Source organism: Thunnus maccoyii, chromosome 20, assembly GCF_910596095.1.
Source record: "Thunnus maccoyii chromosome 20, fThuMac1.1, whole genome shotgun sequence".
Classification (NCBI taxonomy): Eukaryota; Metazoa; Chordata; class Actinopteri; order Scombriformes; family Scombridae; genus Thunnus; species Thunnus maccoyii.
Genome location: NC_056552.1, coordinates 19,753,633 through 19,773,372, shown reverse-complemented (window position 1 = coordinate 19,773,372; position 19,740 = coordinate 19,753,633). Strand labels below are relative to the sequence as shown.

Sequence of the window (19,740 nt, the reverse complement as noted above, 5' to 3'; positions counted from 1 at the left end):
ATCAAACAGCATCTTTGTCTCTACATCATCTGGATTTTAACCCCGCTTAAATTTAGCAAAGCAACACTGAGCTTTATGGGCTCTTGAAGGGCGCCCGGCAGTCAGAGCTGAGGTGAAGTCCTGCTGCGGCACTTCATCAGCAAGCCGCCCTCCAATAAAAACTTCAAAGATGTATCGTTAGCAGCTGGAAATGTGATGTGAGACGTGGGATGGGAAGTCAGCTTGGCCCCTCTCTCCCTTTGGGGATAGGGCAGCAAAATCGGGATTTGGCTGGTTACGGTGTTGTGCCCTCAAGGGAGTCAGGAGGGAGTGTGATGATCTCTACTTTAGCCTCAAGACATCTGATTAGATCTCGGGATAGAACGTAATTTGTCAGTCCGCCTAACCTCCCCTCTCTGCTCTGCTCTCTATGCTCCCTCTACCTTGTTACTCTCAATTTTTAGTCACCCATTTTGTTTGTGTCTCTAATTGTGTGCCTCTCCTTCTCATGCTTCATTTTTCTCATCACTCAGCTTTCACCTCCCCTCTTTCTTTCTGTCTCAATTCAACTCTGCTTTGCTCTACATCCTCCACTCCCCGCCCTTACTCTCAATCATTTGCTCACTGGCTTCCTTACTACGCTCAAAGCCAATTCTCAGGACTTGTCAGTGACTCATTCATTCACATGAAAGGGGGAAGAGAGAACGAGTCTCCTACCGTGACTGAGTTTTTAGTCAAGTGTTCGAGGAGGGACGCACAGAGAGGAGGAGTGGGAGGGAGGGAGTTGACAGGAGAAGGGGGTGGGAGATGAAGAGAACAGAATAAGAGAATCAATCGTGATAAAAGACGGAGATAAGAGCTGCGGCATGTCCTCCCACTGGGGCGTCACAGTTTTTCCAAGGTAGCCTCCAACTTAGACGTTGAACGCTCATATCTGGTTACCACCCGCAGGTCTTAAAGAACTTGTGCTGAGTCCTCAAGTGATAAAAAGCTTACAGTGTCGGTGTATTGATGGCTGTTCTGTGTGAAGAGGAGAAAGAGAAGCCTGGAAAATAGAAAGAGCTGTTTTCCATCTGAGCCTTAAAAGTCATATTTTACAATGAGGGCGACTCCATGAGCAGTTAATGTCCTGACGTTCTGTATCTGAGTGTGTTCTTACCACTTGCATTCGGACTTTTTCACTGACCTTAAATATGGACCGTAAATATTTCTCCTCTTTGTGGACAAGACAACATAACATCAAGCACCATTGTAAATTTTGCCAAAAATTATATATTAATATTAATTTGCAAATCAACAAGACAACACTTGTGGGTCTAGGGTCATTAGGTTGCACTGCAGTATTTTGTCAACTTCCTTTATGATGAATTTGTCCGTTACATCCATGGAGGTTTCAACTTGTGATTGCTGTTTGTCTTTGACACTGCAGTTTTATCTGTGACAAAAGGTCAGTTTTGTCACAGAATGTTTGCTCACAGAATTTGGCTTCTTAAGATCTTGGCTCATATTGTTGTCAATGATGACATTTAAAGTGTAAACATGTTAGCAAGTAATGTTTACCATGTACACCATTTTAGTTTAGCATGTTAGTATTTGCTAAGTTGCACTAAACACAAAGTATAGCTGAGGCTGATGGGAACATCACTAGTTTATGTATGAGGTCATAAACCAAAGTTTTGGACAAAGTCAAATGAAGAGCTGCAATGATTAATTGATTAGTCGATCAGCAGAAAATTATTCTGCAATGATTCTGAGAATCAAATAATGGTTTAAAAGCAATTTTTTTGAGCAAAAGTTTGAAACACTCACAGGTTCCAGCTTCCCAAATGTGAATATTTTCTAATTTATGATAATAAATTGATTATCTTTGGGTTTTGGACCATGGTTGGACACAAGAAGACATTTTGAAGAGTAGCTTGGGCTCGTTAGTTGGAGCCCTAGTGCAAAGTTGTAGTCTTCAGTGCTCAGACTATGTGGACATCTTCAAGTCTATCCATCCATCCATCCATTTTCCGTTACTTATCCGGGACTGGGACATGGTGGCATCAGACTGAGTAAGGAAACCCAGACATCCTTCACCCCAGCAACACCTTACAGCTCTTCCTGAGGGATCCCAAGGCCAGGAGAATATACCAAACTGTCGGAGCACTGCTTGCACTGGTTGTTGCACTGCCACAAAAAAAGGGCTCTGAGGCTTCAGCTTCTGGGGACCATGAATGTCTGTACATAATTTAGTAGCAATCCATCCGATAATAAATAGATATTTCAGCATGGACCATAGTGGTGGAATGACTGCCTTTGATAAATCATCCCTAGAGCCACGCTGCTAGCTTGGCCAGACCTCTTTTAAAGGAAAGAAATGTTGCAAACTCCGCATTCAATCAAACATGACCCAGCTTTATAGCAGTGTTTGTAAGTGGCATTAAATTACCTCTGAGTTGAAGTCCTTTTCCACAACTACATTATTTTGACTTTCCACTGTACATATTTAATAGAACACATCTGTTTGCATACTGATTATGTTGAAAATGTACACACAGTCTGCTCACCAGTGCTCATGTTTATGTCCACAAAATGCTGTCTTTCAAAAGCAACAAAATGCACTCAGGGATTGCTGGCAGGGAGAGTCTTGTTTGCTGATGTTTGTAGAGTGATGTGACATTTTCTTCAGTTCAAATAGTAAAATAGAATGTTTGACAGGGAGGCTTGGTTAGTCAGTAAAATGTGTGAAAAAACACCTATTTTTTAGTTGCTGTTATTACATTCTGATGAGAAGGATCCGTGAGACACCAGATGCTTCCCTTTTCAAAACAAATGTGATGTATTAATGTGTTTGCCACATTCAGTATTCCCAATTCTAGGAATATTTTCACAGTAGACAGTATGTGGATGGTTAAATAAAGAATAATGAATGTAATTTTAGTAGGTATGTTAAGTACATGCATGAAACTGTGAGCTCTTCCTGTTAAATGTCTTGCTGTAGGAGAAGAAGTCAAGGGTAAGGTAATTGGTGAGGCAGATTCAAGAGGAGGTCTTTTTCCCCTCTGTGTTTTTAAGAGCTCACCTCCACCTCATAAACCTCCAGCAACCTCCCTCGAGCAGAGACGGAGGGTGTAGGACACACTTAAGGTGAATGCCTTTATTTTATCTGACAAAATAAATATCTCAGCTTTTATCTGTGGACAGGGAGTAGTTAGCCAACAAAAGGGTACGGTTCAACATGTAAAAACGCTTCATATTCCCCTGCAGAAACTACAACACAACCAAATCCATGACTCAAGCTACTCAAAAGTGTACATAGCAGTCTGTTGGTGTCCAATTCCTGGCCCATCCATCTATTTTTCTTCTTTTCTCTTAGTGGTTCAACTATAGTCGCTCCTTCTCTTGAATGTCTTTAGTTCCTCCTCCTCTTCACTTTTCCAACAACATTATCCCTCCTCCCTCCTCCTCCTCCTCCTCCTTCTTGTCTCTTCCTCATCTGCATCCACTGGCTCCCCTCCACACAGTATCTATTCTTTAGGATGTCAAGAGCAGCAGCATCGGAGGAGGCTGAGCAAAACTCAGGAGAGACTCAGCAGCCTTTTCTCTGTTATCTCTTTAGGAGTGGCTTAGATTGCCACTAAATGAGAATAGCTAGTCCACCTTAAAGGTCAGTCCACCTTAAGTAGGCTGGCCCAGCATCTGAGGGAGCTTTGAACTAATTAAACCTTTAATATTTATGAAAGCAATACAGTTAAAGTTACGTGAATAAACATTTACAAAAGAGAGTGAACATTTTATTTAGAAAATTTTTTAAATTGCAATGTCTCCTCTATTCAGGCTCCCATCCATAACGTTAACTACTCCTTTAGAGGACAGAGCAGTTTTGGTGAGCAGGCATATGGAGATGCAGGGTGTGAGATCCATGGAAAAGAGACGGCAAACCAGTTTGTAATTAAAGATTTAAAATTCACTCGTCACTCATGCTGAGTGGGGTCAGTGGGTGGACGTGCTGCTCCAACAGAAACGTCTCTAAATGCATAGTAGGAGTATTTATGCACTGACAAATAACTGTAAACACATTGCAGTGCTACGTTCACAGCTATACAGCTAACTTCATAGTCTCTCTCTCGACCACACACTCGCTGCACACACCCTGCCATTGGGAGCACCGGGAGAAATCCTGTGCACCAGACCCCCCCCATCGATCATCCCTTCATTCACAGATATACGATCTGATTGCCAATAGGCAGAGGCCTAGTTTGCACACAGTTTTTACCACAGTTATCCTGCCTGTCAGATCTGGGAACAACAGACCAGGGTCTTCTCAGAGAGAAACAGCAGGGAGAGAGACATCATTATCATCTGCACTTTCTGCAATTCTCAGCTGTGGCTCACAAATGCTTCTAGTTCCACCTCCGTGTTGGAATACCCTCAGGCTAAAGATCCAGTTAAATGTAAAGCAAAGAAAAAGCTGCAATTATCCGTTCACAGACTTCATGTTTCAGATCTTTGCTTCTGAAGTTATTTCACGGTATGCAAGCGCTTTTTTCCTCAGGAAGGTGCCGTGCTGTGTCTGTGGCCACAGCGATGTTGGTTTGGTGGGTTCGGTTCCCTTTATGTGTGCAGTTTGCATGATCTCTACAGCTTTAGTGGGTTTCCAACAGATGCTGGAATTTTTTCCCACATTTCACACATGAAATTAGAAATCATGCATTGTTGTAGATGTGTATATAGACCTGAGACCTGCTTGAAGTCACTGATGTGTCAGCTAATGGGGATCTTAATAAATAAATTAAAGCACAGGCTAGCCCTTTTACATCTAAGCAGGCTGAGGAAACACAGAGAACAGCTTTTATTATAGTGTCACTATCCAGGCATAGTTAATGTCATTTGATAACTGTCATCTAACATCGATTGATCACTCACTGGAAGGACATGTACCAAAAATAGCACATAAAAACACAAAGGGGGAACTAATTCACTTGCTCTTTGTTGACCATTATATTTCCTCTGTCTTTTCTATCACTTTTTATTGTTGTGCCTCCTCCAAAAGTGAGGATCCTGTTCTCACTCAATAACATTATGTCTTTAATGTAACCACTGATCTAAAAGAATTGGTCGAATTCATTGAAATGAGTATCTAAAAAAAGCTCTTCCTTAATCTTCCAAGGTACAACAGAAAACAAACAACAATCATTTACATGAGAGATACATTTTTGTGATGGATGAAAGTCCTATTTTTTGAAATAATATGGCTGACAGTCGACTTCAGAAGTGCTTAAAATATGCATAAAGGAATAGTTGACAATTGACAAGTGACAATTTGTGCAACAACACGCTTATTTAGTCGCTTTCCTGCTGAGAGCTGGATGAGAAGATTTATAGTTTTCAGTCTCCGGCAGTTGCCTGGTTCCACTGTACCCACCCCAGAAATAGTTTAGCACGTAACACAACTTATTGTTGTATACTTGTTTTTTGTAAAAATGAAACAAACAAGATATAACTTTTCAATTAGTGATCTTTAGAGGGGCTGGTAGGCAGATTTTATTATCTTTGAAAGAGCGGCATGTAAAGCTAAGCTAACCGGTTGCTGGCTGTAGCTTCATATTTAGCATATGGACTCACGTACCAGAACAGCGCTGCGCAGAGACTCCCAAATGCTATTGATTTCCGAATGAAGATCCATTCAAAAAATATTTTTTTGGCCTGGCAGGGGTTCTCGTTGTGTCATTATGGAGAAACAGATTCAGTAAACGTTCAGTACAGTTAGACCCAGCAGTCTCCATTAAGTTTGGCGAGTTCAAAGTGGTGAAAACAACGGGGGTGTTTTGAATACACCGGTAATTCACAGGTAATTTGTTAGTTTGTTAGTTGACCAGCAGACTACAGCCCTACTAACCATACTTCTATTGGTAGATGAGAGAGTTTGATTAGTGATTGTCACCTGATATATCAGCAGTAAACCGTAAACAGTATAGACAGTTCCTCAGACTGAAGTCAGTGAGTGCTTCTTTGCTCTTTTTCCTGCTTGAATGTTATGCATCGAGTGAGAAATCCACTTTGTATAAGGTGGAGACAACTTTCTGACCCCACATTACTCTCAAGAGGCCAAATTGAAAAAAAAAGAGTAATAGTAGTTGAGAATTTTGTGAGAAACATCAATATACCAAAAAAGTAAATTGAAGCACTTCACCACTGAAAAAAAAACCTTCCTAATATTATAAATTGCTGACACTTCAGTAACCAAAGGTGGATTTTTCCTCTTATGTTGACTCATTGAGGTCATATTTTCATCAAACGTATTATTATGCTTTCTCAGATATGCTCATAAGCCATTTAAATACCGACAAAAGGACTGTGTCCATCACAGTCGAGCTTTCAACAACAGCCAAAACCCATCAACCTTTTTCCATGAGGTCCCTCTGAACCATGATTAGAGGCCTTTCCCTCGTTTGAAGACGGCTTTCATTGGAGATATCAAAGCACCGGTGCTCAAATATTCGCGGATGCTGCAGTTTGGATGTCACCAAGATTTTTGTCAGAGATAATAAAAGACTATTTGTGATTAGTCAGGAGGAGGGAGCTGGTAGCTGTGTGCAGAGGCTAATGTGTTGCCATAAATAAGTATGCCAATGAGACGGTGTAAAGTGGATTAAGCTCGCTGTGCTAATACTGCCATATGTGAGGAGCCATTTGATGTCTGAGAAATTACAGACACTATGGGACTGATTCTATCGTCAAATCTTTGCTAATGCAGCCATTAGTGGTTAGTATATAGACTCAGGAGACATATGTGCTTGTATGCAGCTATATAACATGTAGAATCAGTCAGTGGATAGTTTGTCTTCTGTTCATTTTTCCATCTCTTTGCCTCTGAAGTATGATGTTTTGTTTGTTTTGTTATGTAACCTGTACAGTTATGGTGAAGACAGTTTGATTCTCTTTGGCTCAAGATACATAATATTCTATGAAATCCCACAGAGAGGCTGCTTTAAGGCCTGTGAAGTGGCCTCTTGGAAAGACCAAAACCAATTAATACACTGTATTAATGCACATTTGGTGCACTAGTAAGTAATCATGGCAGCAAGAGGGAGTATAAGGGACTGACTCAAAATTCCTTTAGCACCACCAGCAGTTTCCAGTTTCCACATATGCAGTGAAATATCTCACCGTCTACCAGATTGATTGGGACAAAATTTTGTACTGACAGTCATGGTTCCCAGTAGCTGAATCCTAATGACTCTGGTAATCCTGACCTTTCCTCTAGCGCCACTATGAGGTTCACAATTGTTATTTGAGAGAAATATCTTGGATGAAACTATTGGATGGAGTATGGTACAGACATTCATGTCTCACTCATAATTTTGTAATAACTTTGGTGATCCCCCGACTTTTCATCTGGTGTCATCATCAGGTCAAAATTAAAATTTATTCAGTGCTTTGTTTTATGATGGAATACCTGCAAAATTAATGGTGTTCCCAACAGGCTTTGCTGTAGTTAATTAACTAATGTTGGGATGCTTACATGCTAAACAAAGGCAAGGTATTTCAGCAAGCCTATATGGAATATTTAATAAAACAAACCTTGCTTTGCTCACTTCAGCAATAATGTATGAAAGAAATTACAAACCGTCTGGCCCTCAACTTGCTACATTAATTGCTCAGTGTGGCCTTCACTTTGACTCTGACATGACTGTTTTTACAATGATGGAGTAATTGAGGCAGGCATGCTGATATGAGTTTGTGGACAAGCAGGTGATTGAAATCTCAGAGTGCTTATTTATTAACATGTTCTCACACCCACATTTAACACTTGTGACAAGGCTAGCCTGAAGTTGTGAATTATGAAATATTGATCTTGACTCTTTGTGAAAAAATTGTCGACCTGAACAGTAGCCAAACTGCCTTAGTGACATTGATTGATTTCATGTAATTTTCTGTGATCTATCAAAAGCTGACAATGTCCAAAATGGGAATATCAGAACTTCCATTTGCTTTTTTTTTTATCATAAATTTCGAAATAATCTCACACACACTTTGACACAAAGTCAAAGAATCTTTGAGGTGTTGCAATGCAAACATTTGTTATGGTCCAGGTTAGTCAGCTGAGTCTGGAAGAGACACACACACACACACACACACACACACATATGTATGTATGTTTGTCTTTATATCCTCGTGAGGCCACTCATTGACATAATGCATTCCCCAGCCCCTTACTCTAACCTTTACCATCACAACTAAATGCCTAGACCCAAAGTTTACCTTAAACTGAACCTAAGCCCAATTCTAACCTTAACCTTAAAACCAAGTCTTAACCCTCAAATTACCCTTTGAAGTTGTGAGGACTGGCTGGTTTTCAACTGAAATTGGTTCTCTTTACAATAGAAAGACACACACACACACACACACACACACACACACACACGCACACATATATATATATGTATATATATATGTATACATATATAAACTTGCCACTCTCACCCCCCTCCCATGGGGGGATGGTGGTGGTGGTGTGTCTTCCTCAAGGTCGGGTCCTCTACCAGAGGCCAGAGGCCTGGGAGTTTGAGGGTTCTGTGCAGTATCTTAGCTGTTCCTAGGACTGCGCTCTTCTGGACAGAGACCTCAGATGTTGTACCTGGAATCTGCTGGAGCCATTTTCCCAATTTGTGGGTTACAGCCCCCAGTGCTCCGATTACCACTGGCACCACTGTTTGCTTTACACCCCACATCTTTTCTAGCTCCTCTGTCTAGGTCCTGTCTGGTGTGGTACATCCCTGCCTCTATGTATATATATATATATATATATATATATATATATATATATATATATATATATATATGTACAAAGTCAGTCTTTCTGCTAACTTGCAAAAAAGAAGTTGGTAAAAACTTAGATGTGCTTCTGTAGGTCAAACATAAAGTGCAGAGATGACAAGTATTCAGTCCATTAGTCGCTGTGTCTGCTCTCATCTTGTCAACCACCTCCATCATTCAATGGGTTCTGGTCTTTCCTTTAGTGCAGCTGCTCTTAGTACAATAAGGAACAAGATATATCAACCAAACAGTCACACTGGTCAAACCTAATCCCTAATGTGCAGGTCATGCCCATAAATTACAGCCATCTGTATTAGATGTCCTTCATCAAAAGGCAGTTTCCATACAGGATATACTCACTAGTGTTTATACCACTGTATAAAAGTCACCTTTAAGCATATTATTCTACTATTTCATAATTATTCTTTAGATCAGTGATTCTCAAACTTTTCACGTCAAGGACCCCTAAACTAAAACAAATTAGACCGCGGACCCCCATTTGATAAGATTTTGTCCCAGGGTCCCCAATCTGATTCAAGGCTTTTGCTTATTGTTTTATTACAGAAAGTGTATGAAATCTGTGACCAAAATAGTCATACATTCTGTCATTATGTTACTAATGGATATAAATATAATGAAAATGAATTATTCCCCTTTTTGCTGGGGACCCCCCAGAGCCCCCTCAAGGACCCCTGGGGATCCCCCGGACCCCACATTAAGAACCACTACTTTAGATAAAGTGAGTGTTAATTGATAAAATAGAGTCAGAGAAGCAAGCATATATGGTTAGAAAAATACATCTTTCTTTATATACATTCTTTCTCACCTCCCACTCATTCAGCAGCTGTCTGTTTGAATAACGGTACATGATTTCAGATCATTAATTCAACCATATGTGAAGTATCATTTTGACTGATATTTTTTCTTAACATTAAAAGTGTCTAGACGTGTCTGTCACCGATGCTGTAATATTAAGAACGAGACATTTGGGACAGCTAACAAAGCTCCAGCTGTCAGTCTCCTCTTAATGGCTGTCCAAAATGTCACATTTTATATTTTTGCCATTTAACTGAGACTGTAGAGGAGCGTGTGTGCTGACAAAAGATCACTGGGTAAAGGAAAAGGCGCCTCAAAACAAAACAAAAATGGTGTTATTATCTACTTGCTCATATGTCAGTCAAATCTTCTTTGAGGTTGACAGCTTGAACACAGAATTTACTGAGAGCTCTGTAGCTCTGACAGTTTGTTGTTTGCAGGACAAGTGCATGAAATTACATCAAATGTCTTTCGAACTGTAATATAAGTCTTCTAGTGAGTCCAGAATGCCTATATTAATCTCAAGCTAATCATGGTATAGAGGAAACAGTCAGTCTTTTTTCCTCTGTTTGTATTATGGCAAACAAGACAAGAAAACTAGTTGATTCTTTTACATTGCGGTCTCTTTGATGGTCCTACAAACTACAGTGAAGTTTCATGTTGGGTTGAACTAAATAAGGTGAATACAGCTCTTTTCAGACATGGGATACGTTACATAAATGGCTTCATCTCTCTGTTAGAATGATGGCTTTTTGTTATTCAGACAGACGGAGGTGGGGTTTTTTTACGTAAATGCTCGTTACAGCTTCATTCAAACATGACCGGACATTTACAGAAAGGCTACATGCTTGCGTGATGTTTGGTAGCTGGTGCGCAAGAGAAAGCAGAGTTCGAAATTAATGAAAAGAAGGTAGAAATGTGTTTTCTGTTCTCTCACAGGATTCATCATCAGTGGATTTCAAAACATATTTTTAGTTGAAGCTGTGATTAAACACTAAATTAAACATTAAACACTTATCAGCGCGAAAAATTATTTTTGTAACTGATCTGACATAAGAAAAACCTCCTCAAACCCTGACTAAAAAGTAGCTCACAGTGTTTTGTGGTTTATTAAAGTGATTTTAATCTCTTTGTGCATCAGAGATGATAATTGGGTGATACATTTATCACAGTGTTCTTAATAAGATGTAACAAGATGTGTATTAAATTTCTGTTTGTGTATTTAACCTTGTGCTCCTGCCGCTTTCACGTTAATATGCAAAAATGCTATTAGCTCCGACGTAGTTAGATTGCCGTCACGATTTTTAGGTAAAAGTGACTCAGGTGCTCATTCAGACATGAGAACAACTTGTAAATTTGCCATCGTGTAAAAAGGTGCATGTCTGAAAGAGGTTTAAAACTCTCCATTTCCACAGCTGCTACTGTTGTGGTGCATTAGGGTGAAGCACTTCTGTCCCAGCTGCTCCAGTGGGCCCAGCAGTCTACCACACTGTGGTTGTACTGGGCAGCTCAGAGGGAATGTGTGTTTCACAGTGTGAGTGTGAAGCTCAGCACTCCTAAGCACACAGTATTTATGCTCAGTCAACTTCATCTGACCCTAAGCCTACAGTAAGTGAAGGCTTAAAGAATAAAAAGTTACCCCAAGGAAAGATAACTATGGCCGCATTCAGATAAAAAAGACCTCTAAAAAGCTGCATGAAATCCATCATGGACACTTTCAGGACTATGTGGGGTTTGAAAGGGAACATGTTTTGACATTCTTGCCTTTGTTTACTTTATTTTTTTCATTTGCCCAGTAGGGGGGATCTATGCCTACCTACTCCTGGGTCGATTTTTAAATCGATTTCTGTTTTTATGTACCTGAATCAAGTCTGTATGTTTTTGTGGTCAGGCATTTTGAAATTGAATTCTCAAAAGCTGCTCTGCTCTACCTCCCTCTCTCTCTCTCTGTCTCTGTATTCCCTGTTTTCTACGGTGAAAATGGAGCCCATCTCCTGCTCTCTTTCGTTCTCTCTTCCTTGTAATAGGCTCATCTTTCCTCCTCTCTCTGTGCTCCCTCTATCTTTTGTGAGTCTGAATAAAGCAGCTAATGGTGCATGGAAATGGTGGCAGCACAGTTATGTCTATAGACAGACTCTTTCTCTGCTATGTGTTGCAGTATGTAAGTGAAAATACACATTTACAAGGATGAGAGGAAGTCATTCTTTCACTCATCTCATAATTTTTTGTAAGGCACTGCGAGAGCTTAATGACAAATATGTGAGGTGCAAAAAAGCATTGTGATATTGTTGTGTTTCTCATTTTTCCTTTTCTAAAAATCATATATGATAAGAGAATTCTGTCAGTATTAATTACAGAAACACTGTCTCTTGTATTATATTTAATTATTAATTTGAGAACTTTGATGATGGTTGACTGATGATGATGTCTTTTCCTCAGGTTTACATCCGCATCCTGGACAATGAGTGGAATGTGTACAGGCGTTATACTGAGTTCAGGGAGCTCCACAACCACCTGAGGTCCCAGTTTCCACAGGTGGACACCTTCAACTTCCCACCCAAGAAAGCCATAGGGAACAAGGTGAGCTCACTGAAACCAGTTTGACTGACTGACTGTTGGCCTTTTTCTCTGTGACAGTGTCTCTGTTAACCCCCTTCTGTAGAGTAGATGAATAAAGAATAATGTCTGACCTCCTGTTGATAATAATAGTATGACCAAAATGAGCAAAAAACCAATGAAAGATAAGATGGTTGTGTTGTTTTTTCTGTGTAAGTACACTGAGAACCACTAAACTGGAGTGAAATTCCTTGTATGGAAGCATACTTGGCCAATAAAGACGATTCTGTTTCTAATTATAATCTCTGCCCTCCTTAGTTACTGTTGATTCATGTACAGTACCAGTCAGAAATTTGGTCACACCTTCCCATTAACTTGAATAAGAAAGCGTGTCCAATCTGGTGCTGTTCTACTGTCAAACTTTCCGTTCTCACAGTTTACAATCTCAGTAATTGCAAAAAAGCAGTTTCTCATTTCTCACTGTTAACTTTTAATTTTGGCGGCTGAAATGACGACTGTAGCTGGCAACATTAACATTAGCTTGCTAGCCAATTAAGCTAATGTTAGCTCCATGAGTTAGTTAAAAACACTGTCTCCAGCTAACTGTTTTTAAAAGCAAGAATGCAAATGTAAAAGGGGTCTTAAATATACATTTGATGGCTAAGCACATTAAATTGTGCTAAAAGAAAAACTAACAGAGAAAAAGAACTCAGCATCCTTGCCATGATGATCCTACTTATCTTATATACTTGGAACCAAGACAGAGGTTAGGTTTATGCTTTATTCTTAGTACTTACACTGTATTTTTCCCTTTCCCTTGTCTTTGTTAAATGAAACGCTATCATAAACTCAGAAAAGGACAGAGCTGCTAACACTAATGTGTATCCAGGACCAGCTTCCACACAGGGAAAATACTACACAATGGATGTGTTATTGTGAATGGGGCTTTTCAAATATAACCCATAACCCCACAAAGTAATGTAGTGAGCTGATGAAATACATCTTGGCCTTCCACAGAAACACTGGATTAGATTACTACTGTAGGTACAGTAGTAAGCTAGCTAGCTGGCCATGCTAAAGTTTGCCGTTTACATTAAAGCGCGTAAACACACAGTTTAATCCATTCTTTACACTTTTTCTTCTGTATTATTGGCTTTGGAAAGGCTAAAAACCAACCTCCAAACTCTTTAAACGCAGAGTCTCACTCTTACTACATGTGGAGGAATCCAAAGCTCGACAGGGCTGCATTTTCATAGTTACGGTTACTAAGACTATCATTGGACAAATGCTATTCTGGGGAACAGTTTAGCGAAAGCTAAATTGAACCCTACCTTGCCATAAAAAAATACTATCCTCACATGACTTTCACCAGTTTGATACTCCTGAGTGTTATATATACCCATGTAGACATTTTTATAATTAAAATTCATATCAGGCTGTAAAAATTTATGTCAGCAACTGAAACTTTATATCAGCCTACAAAGGTATAAACTCTGCTGGGCAAATACAGTAAAGTGGTAGTCAGATGGGTCAGATTCTGTTTTGATGACACACACCGAATCTCACTCTTCATGTACAGGGGGTAGTTGTTGCCCCGGGAGAGCTAGGAGAGCCCCCATCCTCCTCTCTCCTCCTCACCCCTCTCCTCGCTCCCTCCTTTTCATCCTGTTCTCCTCTGTCTCCCTCCAACCTTTTGGAGATAATTTGGTTCTGACCCCGATTCTCTGGCTGGTTGGATTTGATGCTGCCACAGCCAAAAGCTGACTCCCCACCTTCAAAGACACTGCAGTTTCACAGCTGGAAACTGGACTGAACGCTGAGTTGCAAGTGCCACGTATGTGACGAGAGGTCGAGTGTGTATCGTATATTCCTGTGTGTGTGTGTGTGTGTGTGTGTGTGTGTGTGTGTGCATGTGGGTCTGGATAACTGTGTGGGATCATGTGGAAGCGCAAGTGTCTATCAAAGGCCTAGACAGCCGGTGTCATTGTGTCCTAGAAAGCTCTCTGAAAGCCCCATTACACCACAGGTTTGTGTGAATTATTGGTTTTCACCGTCTCCAGGAAGTCAGCCATCACTGCAGAGAAAGCGGTGGCCTGGCTTTGTTACTCTCTGACCACATTTCAAAGCAGGAACACCACACACTGCTGGAGAGACGAACACACACTGAACCCTGTAAACTCTAACGGATGCATCAGAACCACTTAACACCTGAATTTTTTTTTTTTTTTTTTCCCCTGATGTCCAACGGTTAATGTTTTCACCTTGCTGCAGTGTGGTCAGAGGTACAACAGACCTGAAACTTTCAGTTGGAAAATTTCAGTGAAAGGATTTTCAGAGCTTAATATATGTTACAAAGCCAAGTCACCTTGCAGTAATTATTTTCATCTCATAGTATGTTGTACTCTTTTTATAGAGTTCTTTTTTCTTTTGTGCTGTTCTCCTCTTTGTTGAGTTTTCACGACATTTTCTTTCTATGCCCAAATTACCTTCCTCTTTGTTTGCTGTCGTGTTTTTATTTTTTGTATTATTCTGAAGCGAGCTGTTTTTATAAGCCTCTTGAGGTCTCTTTTCCTCACCCACACAGTTTGTATTTGTTCTCGCTTTTTAACGCTTTTTTATTACTTTACAAATATGCTGTGCCCACAATAATGGTGTTTGAGTCATGTAGCACTGTGGACAACAGATTTGAACATCCTTCAGCCAATTTGATACTAAAGAGCCTAAAATTATGTAGACAGAACCCAGAATCTCTTTCCATCACAAGGTCACATGGTCGGGTCACATCCCTTTTGCATCCACATTACATGGCCAATAAATATCAATTCTAATTTGGATGTCTGTGGCTTTGTCGTGAAGGACTTGGGGCAGCTCTGGGGTTGGCAGCGTTGCACAGTAGTCCCATAACTGAAAGCTGACAAGATTATGCCTCCACACACAGCCTGCGCTTGTCCTTTGGCAGTCATGTACTGTATCTTGTCATAGTGTCTTTAAAAAGGTTTCACTAGGCCCTAGGTCCCTCCATTGGATGTTTTTGTGTGTCAAATCACAAATTGCATCCAGGGTTTCAGTTAATCTGTTAATTTATCAGTCATGTTACACGAATAACACAATACAAATTTAATTTCAGTTGACTAATTTGTGTTTCACAAGGTTACATTCTCGTCGAAGGGCTTCTGCCCTGCTGTGATCGTCTGCTTAATCAGTGATTGTGGCAACTATCTGGCTCAACTAACTGGCTCTGTCAAGGTTAAACCTGTTCTGTAGTAAAAGACATTCTATTAAATTTGGTGCAGTCATGGCTCTGTGTGTGTGTGTGTGTGTGTGTGTGTGTGACCATAGTTAAATTGGGATTGTCAGCAGTAACAGAGAAATCCCACATTAATATTTATCTGTCATTCTATATGCTTTGAAAGCTTTGTATCGGCCCTGCTCACCCTATAGTGACCTGAGTAGATGGTAGGTTCCAGTTCAGTGAGGCTGGGAAGGTAAAAGGTCAGTCACTGGTCTACAGGACTGTAAGAGGAGGGAGAATAGGCTGCAGCGTGCTGTGAGGCTGCAGGTTTTAGCTGATGCTTTTTCTTTCCTGCAATTTTAAGTTATTTTTGTTTCAATTCCCAGGGTTTTTGCCTCTGTTTCATTAATATTTATGTTGATAAATTTTCAGTTTTTGCATGTACTCTGGCCTAAATATATGGTAAGACATAAAAGGGAGAATAACTCAAAAATCAAAAATTAACTAAATGTAAAAACAGATATAAGTTAATTGATGAGGGTAAGATGAATTGCATCCCATATGGAATGTAGTAACAAAATGCCATTATATTAAAGACAAGAGTTGCAAAGTTACAGGCGCTGATTTGATAAAGTGAGTAGCCTAATGTTTTGGTTTTCTTCTTATTAAAACTGCCTTTCCATGAACAAAACTTTGCAGTCTGGTTCTCTTCTAAACATTTACTCAAAGTTGGGTATACAATACCCGTCAAAAGTCTGGGCACACCTACTCATTCAAAGATTTTTCTTTATTTATACTATTTTCTACATTGTAGAACAATGCTGAAGACATCAAAACTATAAAATAACACATATGGAATCGTGGTATATAAAACATGTTAAAACCAAAATATCTTTCATATTTCAGATTCCTTAAATTAGCCACCTTTTGCTTTGATGACAGCTTATTATTGGCAATGTCTTGCACCACCTTCATGAGAGACCTGGAATGCTTTTCCAACAGTCTTGAAGGAGTTCCCACATATGTTAAGCACTTGTTGGCTGCTTTTCCTTCACTCTGTGGTCCGACTCCTCCCAGACCATCTCAGTTGGGTTTAGGTCAGGTGATTTTTGAGGATTTTTGAATAACTCATGCATCAACTCTCAGACAGAAGCATGGTAGATGGTTTTCCTACTGGTTCAGTGGTGATGAAGGGCTGATGATGAGGAGCATCCTGGGAAGTGCTGAGCAAAGTGAAGCAGACTTGGTGATCCTTTGGTCGCCAGGGTAACAGCCAGATGATGAATCGTTGCAGTAGGTTCAGTGAAAACAGCTTTGGTTCACTGCTTCTCAGGAGGATGCATCCAGTGTCAGACTAGCTGAAGCCACGTAGTGGACACACACACACAGCAGAGAAGTGTCTTGGTCTCAGTGCATTCAGTGGCAGGCTGCAGAGTTGGGTGTATGAAGCTCTAAACTAATCAGAAAAGTCCTCGTAAAAGTCTTAAAACAAAGTTTAACTACGCCGTAAAAAGAGGAGATTACAAAAATAATAGATTATCCAGATGTCAGATGGCACAGCTTGGCTTCTGCTTCTTAGTTGAGTCTCTTTCTGGAGCTCTCAGCTCCCAGTCATTAAAAAAAAACAACAACACCTGAAATGCCACGCCATCCCGGCTGCAGGGCTTAGTAGAACAAAGAGGAAGCAGCAGCGGTCAGCGAGGTAAAAAGCAGAAGAGGATCAACAGCCGCCTGACAAAGAGTTGTAAAAGCTTTTATAGTCTAGGAGGCGTGTTTAGAAAGAAATAGGATGCTTGGCGCTCTTTTGAGGGACCGCTTTGATTACTAATTAATTCCTTTGTGTGGAGAGAAAAGCAATTGGTCTCCAATAAAGGGGAATAATTGTATTCCTATCAGATATCTGAAAATGATGCGCTTGCAAATTGAATACTCACTTGTTCTGTTGTCAGTGTCGTCAACACATCATGAAACAGCGGGAACACTTACAAAATTGTAATATTGATCAACCACATAAAATACAGAATGAAATTAATAAACCTTCATTTTCTATTCTGTAATTAAATCCATAAAGAAAGCATTATCCTAGCAATTGAACCATAGCTAAATAATACAATACACTGGTTAATATCAAATAAATCAAATGCAATAATATGTGTGACTTAACTAACAAATTTTGAAGCAGAGTTTGAATTTCCATGATATCAATCTAATTAATAGTTCTAAAACACAGTAAAAGTAAACATTGGTTAGATAAGTCTAGATACATATTTTTACACATTTTTAGTGGCATTTCTGACCAATTCAGACACTTATTGTATATAAGTGAAAAGAGAGGAGTAAAGCAACTCCAAGGAATGCACCTTCTCCCAAAATGTATGACTTAAGATAGAGGAGCTAGCAGAAGAAGGGATCCTTATGCCTTTAGGTCAGAGGTCATTGGGTGTGTGTGTGTGTGCTCCTGCACCTACACAGACAGACTGTTAAGCCAAAAGGAATCATAATGTTTTTGAAAAAAATACAATTTTTCCTCTTATATTCCTGGGTTAATTATCTTACACCATGCTAGTTAAATGTGCCTTGAATTCTGAATAAATCACCGACAGTGTCACCAGCGAAGCCCCCCCCCCCCACACCATCACACCAAACCACACATGTAGATACCATCTGTTCACCTTCACTGTGTCCCACAAAGACACGGTGGTTGGAACCAAAAATCTCAAATATGGACTCATCAGACCAAAGTACAGGTTTCTGCTGGTCTAATGTCCATTCATTGTGTTTCTTGGCCCAAACAATTATTTTCTTCTTATTGGTCTTTCTCAGTAGTGGTTTTGCAGCAGTTTGACCATGAAGACCAACAGTTGATGTTGAGATGTCATACCTGCCAGCATTCCCGATTTTCGCGGAAGTCTCCCAATTTTTAACCCTTTCCCCTGCTGTGCTCCCAATTGGTAATTTCTCCCGTTAGTCTCCCGATTTCATAGTGATACAAGTCAAATGGGTGTTTCTCAGTTTCTGTGTGGGATATGTGTCGTGGTACCTGGCAACCCAACCCAGAGGCAGAGGTGATGCACAAACGACCCTGCCTGACATCCGTCACTCATCACTGCGCTCGCTCAAGCCCTCCGCTCTGCTCCCCTTTCTAACCACTCACCACATCAGCACCATGTGTTTTGTAAGATATGTCAGGTCGACTTTAGCGTAGAGCATGGTGGGAAAAAATGATGTTACCAAACATGCTAACTATACTGATCACAAACAAGCTGTGGAGGCACAGAGGGGAACCCTTGATATGGGCACCTTCATCATGAGAGGTATGTCCGAGACTGATCAAGTCACTAAGGCAGAAATGAAAATGGCCATGCTAGTCGCCAAGAACACACACACACACTCACTCACTCACACTCATACTCATATTCACTCTCTCACAATGTTTGCACTTGATGATATTTTTTGTGATGTAAATTTTAGATGTTGACCTTTGATCACTTTATTTGTACAAGTTTTTTATGTATTTTACTGTGAGCTATGAATTTAAGACTAATTAAAAGTCATTTTACTTTCACATCCTTGTATTTATTCTATTAATCTGTGGTGTAGGGTTATATGGGGGCGGGGGTGTTGAGGATAGGCCATCTGCAGATACCCCTGAAAATCTCCCTCCTTTTCACAGCCTAACGTTGGCAGGTATGAGATGTGTCTGCTGCTTGAACTCTGGGAAGCATTGATGTGGGCTCTAATCTCAGGTGCTGTTAATTGGTGATTTCTGAGGCTGGTAACTCGAATGAACTTATCCTCTGCAACAGAAGTAACTCTTGGTCTTCCTTTCCTGGGACGGTCCTAATGAGAGTCAGTTTCATCATAGCGTTTGATGGTTTTGCAACTGTACTTGAAGGAACTTTCAGAGTTCTTCAAATGTCCCAGATTGACAGACCTTCATGTCTGAAAGTAATGATATACTGTTGTTTCTCTTTGCTTAGTTGAGTGGCTCTTATCATAATATGGATTACTACAGTAGTCAAACAGGGCTATTTGCTGTGTACCAACACTACCTCGGTGCAACACAACTGATGGTCTCAAACACATTAAGAAGTCAAGAAATTCCACCAATTAACTTTTGACAAAGCTCACCTGTTAACTGAAAACCAGGTGACTATCTCATGAAGCTGCTTAAGATATTGCCAGTAGTGCACAAAGCTGTCATCAAGGCAAACTGTGGCTACTTTGAGGAATCGAACATATGAAAGATATTTTGTTATCCATGCCATGTGCAACTGTTTTGATATTACTATACTGTGTGCTCTTTTTGTGCTCCATACCATGTGATCATGGTCCTGGGTCAAAATGTAGCCCTA

General features: G+C 40.2%; 1 protein-coding gene across 8 annotated transcripts in view; it reads left to right on the top strand.

Annotated features, from left to right (window-relative positions):
• Positions 1-19,740, top strand: part of snx29 (sorting nexin 29) — a 149,540-nt gene that overhangs the window by 107,321 nt on the left and 22,479 nt on the right. For all 8 annotated transcript variants that reach the window (XM_042398263.1, XM_042398262.1, XM_042398261.1 and 5 more), the window contains exon 19: positions 12,037-12,177. In XM_042398263.1, the coding sequence (XP_042254197.1) occupies positions 12,037-12,177 (141 nt within the window). The remainder of the gene's footprint in view (positions 1-12,036; positions 12,178-19,740) is intronic.